At 45.1% G+C, this 6,280-nt stretch overlaps 1 protein-coding gene across 1 annotated transcript in view; it reads left to right on the top strand.

Annotated features, from left to right (window-relative positions):
- The first annotated feature begins 461 nt into the window (after window positions 1-461).
- The window catches only part of LOC107108906 (thioredoxin-related transmembrane protein 4-like), a 35,492-nt gene continuing 29,673 nt past the window's right edge, over window positions 462-6,280 (top strand). Inside the window, exon 1 of the mRNA XM_015409450.1 lies at window positions 462-628. Coding sequence (XP_015264936.1) covers window positions 462-628 — 167 coding nt within the window. The remainder of the gene's footprint in view (window positions 629-6,280) is intronic.

Raw genomic sequence — 6,280 nt, 5'->3', positions numbered from 1 at the left:
TGGCACATGACCCGATGCTGGTCTCCCCCCCCGCCTTCAGAGCTTGCAAAGGAGGCTGCTCAGAGAAGCACAGGTAGCAAAAGAATTGCAAGGGACCACAACAGCACACACAACTTTAAGTTTTTTCCTGTTGGTTCAACTTTTTTTTATTCAGCGATCTGAGACTAGTGATAGTCTCATATTACTAGACTCATGCCGCTTGTCCCCCCCAAAATTTAAGACAATAAGGGGAAATGTTATAAATAAAAAGCTTGTATACATTATTGTTTAATTTTGAATTTCTGGTATTTTCTGCATTTTATCTTGTCATTCAATACTCATGGCATTGTTACTATGTATCTAGAAACTGGGTATTTAAGTGTGATGCTCTGCTAGATAAACAGTTAACATTGAAATCACAGTCTGCTCCTTGGTTCAAATTGTTTAAGAACGATCAGTTTAGATCCTCCTACCTAGTTAGTATGGATAATCATAACCTGAGAGCAGCCTTCACATCCTTGTGTTTTGAATCTATGCCAACAGCTGTATTAGCTGGCCGCTGCAGTAGAACACCTAAGGAACAGCGCTTTTGTATTTGTGACTCTTCTGTTATCGAGGATCTTCCCCATTATATTCTTGAATGCTCGATGTATGCCCAACCTAGGTTAAAATTTCTCTCTGGGATTTTATCAGACTTACGTTTCTACTCAGATTCTGAGAAGATTGTATTCTTGTTAGCTGATTTCAATGTCAACATATCCTATAGAATGTCTTTATATGCCTTGGATGCAAAGAAACTACAGGCTAATGCATCATATTACTAGACTCATGCCGCTTGTCCCAAAAAAAAATTTAAGACAATAAGGGGAAACATTATAAATAAAAAGCTTGTACACATTATTGTTTAATTTTGAATTTCTAGTATTTTGTGCATTTTGCCTTGTCATTCAATACTTATGGCATTGTTGCTATGTAGAGACTTGGTATTTAAGTGTGATGCTCTGCTAGATAAACAGTTAACACTGAAATCACAGTCTGCTCCTTGGTTCAAATTGTTTAAGAATCATCATTTTAGATCCTCCTACCTAGTTAGTATAGATAATCATAACCTGAGAGCAGCCTTCACATCCTTGTGTTTTGAATTAGTGCCAACAGCTGTATTAGCGGGCCGCTGCAGTAGAACACCTAAGGAACAGCACTTTTGTATTTGTGGCTCTTCTGTTATCAAGGATCTTCCCCATTATAGTCTTGAATGCTCGATGTATGCCCACAACCTAGGTTAAAATTTCTCTCCGGGATTTTATCAGATTTACGTTTCTACTCAGATTGTGAGAAGATTGTATTCTTGTTAGCTGATTTCAATGTCAACATATCCTATAGAATGTCTTTATATGCCTTGGCTGCAAAGAAAATACAGGCTAATGCTGTTCTTATGGGAACTAATTAGACACCTTTTGACTCAATTTTATTCTGATTGTATGGTTTTATTATATCTTAAATTTTACTCTAATCCTTGGTTTATGGCTTATGTAATGGCTTATGGCTAAATACAAATAAATTTCTATTTCATTTCATTTAGCTATGTATCTTCTACTGTATACTTAAATTGTTGTGCAAACTGAGTCCATCAAAATCCATCAGATGGTGCTGAGTCCATCAGAGCAGACAGACCTCTTAACTGAGGTCTTAACTGAGGTCTGGAGGAGGCAGCCATTTAACCATGTGCTTTCCTGGAAAGCTGGAGGAAGCTTCAAGATATTGACAACTCTGTAGAGGTCTATAGCTTCCTAAGCTAAGAAGCCTGTCATATATTTTAATATCTGATAGGGTATGTTTAGAGAGAGGGACAGAGGAATTGCATTTTACCCATTTCTTTTTAATCCCTTGCTCAGTCTGGTGCTGTGTGAAAAGTATGCTTACGAAAATTTTAGATGCTGGTTGTTAAGTCCTGAGCTTAACAAAGAGTCAGAGAGTGATTTCAGCCAAAACTCAAGTTTATTCTTCCACACGATCACTTCTCCAACACGGTACAACATCTGATAGCCCGAACAGTTTGCCCATTGAAACTGCTCGGTATTTAAACATTCCCGGCTAATATAGCCACTCCTACTCTACAGATAACAACCTATCAGGTTGATCGCATAAGGACCAATCACACACGTTCCCGCTTCCAGCTTGCTCGAATGTGATTGGTCGCACTTGTCTTGGACTTGAATCCCTGTCCAAGACGAAGCTTTACATTGCTTCCCAATGAGATGTTTCACGTTACATTTAATGCATTCATGGCAGCATCTGAATACATTACACTGGTAGTGGTTTTCTGTACCACATAGACCTCCACTGTCTTGGACATGCTATTTTAAAAGGAGTGCCCGGGGGAGGCAGTTGGCAAGTGGCTATTCCTCCAGGAGCATACAAGGCAGCAAACCTTCCCTGTGGTGACCCTGTGCTGGGCAGCCGGAGACACAACAGCAAGGCCTCAGAACTGGGAAGGGAAGCTGGGGGTCCCAAGCTCACAGTTTTTTAGCCTCCGGCTCACACACTTTTGTCTTCGCTCAGGAAGGATGGCTCCAGAGAAAACTGATTTATGCAGCAGCCAAATCGCTTGCTCACAACTTTAATGCCAGCAGCCCACAAAGTAGAATTTTTGCTCACAGGACTCCACAGCTTAGAGGGAGCACAGCATGCAGGTCGGACGTGTCTTGTACCTCTGGCCCAAGCGAGCTTCCATGTAATGAGTGGGGATTCAAACCTGGGTCGACCAGATCCTCGTCTGCTACTAGTCCTAACCACTACACCACAAAGGTAGCCTACATTTTCAGACGAGGCTGAAAATTAATTGCACTTTTAAAAAACAAAACAAGAAACCACCAGAACAGATAGGTCCAACTTTTAAGTGAAACCTTTCAGCTTCTCTTTTGTACAACGAAGCGTCAAATATACAAATACTTCGGCGTTTTCCGTCTCCCCCATCCCGCACGCTGCCAGCCGAGAACGACAGTGAAGCAAGTTTAGAGAAAGGAGGGGGCTGCAATGCAGCGGGCGGTATCGCGCAGCTTTTAATAGAACGTCGGCCCTCCGTTGCTAACCTTGGGCGCGATAAATCAGTTGACGCTTGGCTAGAAGTAATACGGTACCTGTCGTACCCAGGCATGGGGCCGCTGCGCTCGCTCGAAGCCGCCCGCTTCAAAGGAGAGAAGCCACGCCTCCTTTCCTCTCTAGAGAGTCGGCCAAGGGATTGTCACATAGGACTTCAGTTCTCCCATTGTCTTTTCAAGTATCCGGTAACAACGTCTTGAAAGTAGACAGTAATTCAAGTACAAAATAAATCCGAAGATGTCGTGTTTAGGTGCTTCTTGCATTGATTTGGACCTGCCTGGGCAAAGCACTTTTTAAACTCTCTAGCATCTTGGAAGCCTGTTCCCACCCCCCACCCCGCTAATGAAACACAAGCTACTTGGTGGTGGAAATTGCCATCAAGTCACAGCTGATTTTTGGCGACCCCGTAGGGTTTCCAAAGCAAGAGACGTTAAGAGGTGGTTTGCCAGTTTAGGAGGCTAAAAATTCTAGGCGGGGGATGAGGAAAACTCACACCTTTTACAGGATGCAACAGGCAGTATTCCAACCAGTCCACTTCTTCCATGTTATCAAAGATACAGCTTCTGCCAACTGAAATGTGGGAAGAAAACCGGAAGTTTCCCCCAGCTGAAGCCCAACACTGAGGCTTCATGCAACTTTACTTATTTCTCTACTTCATTTAAACCCCGCCGTCTCCCCCACGGGAAACCCAAAGCAGCTTACGTCCTTCTCCTCTCCTCCATTTTATCTTCACAACAACCCTGTGAGGTAGAGTAGGCTGGAAGTATGTGATCCGCCCAGGGTCACCCAGTGAGCTCCTGTGGCAGAGTGGGGATTCGGACCTTAGTCTCCCAGATCCTGGTCCAACACTCTATCCTACACCACACTGACTCTCAAGCTACCCCCTCAGTCACAATACAACAGGAGGCCCGTGGCTCCTCAGACCTTATTTTGGTATAATCCAGCATCACTCAGACACACCTGAAGAAGAGCAAGCCAAGCTGACTCAAGAAAGCTTAGACTGGGATTCATGTTGTTCGTCTTTTAGGTGCCCTGCTGAATTCATTTCACACCCTGAAACTCTTTTTGGTCGCTAAGGTGCTACTTGATGTAGATCTAACTCTTGAGTTTTAGTTTGCATTGCTTCAAGTGCATCTGAGGACACGGGTCTCTACCCCAACACCCTAGATGATGGAATGAATTTGTGCTAGTCTTTAAGAAGAGGAGGAAGATGAGCTGTACCTTGAAGGGGCCACCGGACTCCAGTTTATTTTTGCTGAGGCGGGCTAAGACGGCTACCCTTCTAGAACTGTACAGGACCAGCCTTCCTGTGGTCTGAATGGCAGCCTCTAGTCCAGGGGTGGGCAGGCTTGCTTAACTCTATTGAAAAATATGCAGATTTGCTTTTTATTAACATTAAATGAGACTGGCAGAAATACAAACAAAAGGGGGTAAAAACAAGATATTGAAAATGATATTTATCCAATGATATTTGTAGAGCGGGGGGGGGGGCGACGCTTTGAGAATGCGTTTAAAGTTAAAGTTGAAGTTGCTTTCTTTCTCTGCACACACACACCCCACCTCAAGCCTACCCAGGGAGGAGAACACTGGCTGGGAGCCACACAACATGTGTGAAAGAGCCGCATGTGGCTCCCAAGCAGGAGGCTGAAGTTGGTTCCTTATTCCCAGTTCCTTATTCATTCCTTATTTGTGGCTTATTGGTGAAATCATCCAGAAACACTGAGGAGAGTTGGAAAGCTCTGAACCCCAAAATCAGGTCTGGAACACCCAGGGCTATTTTGGAGGAACGCACAGGAACGGAGTTCCGGCTGGTTCCCAAGTTGGCCACGCCCAGCAGGAACTCATTAGCATAATAGGCCACACCTAACAGCAGAAACTCATTAGGATTGGCTACATTAGGGGTGTGTGGCCTAACATGCAAAGGAGTTCCTGCTACAAAAAAAGCCCAGGGTTTTGACAACAAACAAGGTAAACAGAATAAGAAGCAAAAGGTGGGTGTGGCAACATGGGGGTGTGGCCTAATATGCCAGTGAGCTGTGATGTCAGGGCTGTGGCCTAATAGGCTAATGAGTTTCTGCTGTTGGGTGTGGCCTATTATGCTAATGAGTTCCTGCTGGGCTTTTTCTACAAAAAAAGCCCTGGGAACACCACACATCACATACCCCCACGTTCAGGGGACTCTCCCCTTTAAGAAGATATATCCTGTTTCCTGGTCCAAAGTATGGTGGGGATGTGTCATTTGGGGTGGTCCACAGATTATTTTGTGGGTGCAGCCTTGGCCTAACATCTGCCTGTGGGATTGTCCTGGGGCACCGCACTTTGGAGAGGCTGGCACAAGCACCTCACTTTGGACCCAGACAAATAATATGTCCCCTCGAAGGGGAGAGGCTGCTGATCATGAGGGTGTATGAAGTGTGGTGGTCCAAACCTTATTTTGGGTTTTAAGGGGCAAGCAGTTCCTTATTTAAATCTCCTTAGAAATAGTGTCGTCATGGAGGCACTCCAAATAGAAGGGTGTGGGGCCGGAATCAGTGTTTGGACCGGGCAGTGCCATATGTCTCCTTGCAGAGGACAGTCCCCAGAGTGTAGTGATGTGTCATTTGGGGTGGTCCAACGATTTTTTGGGGGGGTTGCAGCCTGGCCCCAGTGTCTGCTTGCGTGATTGTCCTGGGGGCACCGCACTTTGGAGCAGCTGGCACCAGAACCGTGCTTTGGACCAGGAAACAGGATATATCTTCTTGGAGAGTCCCCTGAACGTGAAGGTATATGGTATGTGGTGTTCCAGACCTTATTTTGGGGTTCAGAGCTTTTCAGCTCTCCTCAGTGTTTCTGGATGATTTCACCAATAAATCACGAATAAGGAACTGTGAATAAGGAACCAACTTCAGCCTCCTGCTCAGGAGCCACAGTTTGGCCACCCCTGCTCTAGTCTTTATACCGAGTCAGAGTATTGGTCTATCCAGGCCAGTCTTCCTCTTGTTTATTCTGACTGGTATTAGCAGGGCCTTGGGTGGAGGTCTTTTCACCTCTCCTATTTTGTTTCCTAATTTGAGGCCCCATTCAAACGGAGGATTTGCCATGGGAGAGCGATGAGTGCATGGCGGATTATCCAGGCGAGATCACACAGCAACATCTGGGAAGTGGAGCACACCCGTGGCGTACCGCCGAAAATGCGGGATTAAAAACTACGTGCTTGGAGGTA

This window comes from Gekko japonicus, unplaced genomic scaffold (genome assembly GCF_001447785.1).
Source record: "Gekko japonicus isolate JY-2015 unplaced genomic scaffold, Gekko_japonicus_V1.1 scaffold846, whole genome shotgun sequence".
Classification (NCBI taxonomy): domain Eukaryota; kingdom Metazoa; phylum Chordata; class Lepidosauria; order Squamata; family Gekkonidae; genus Gekko; species Gekko japonicus.
This window is presented reverse-complemented; position numbering and strand designations above follow the sequence as displayed.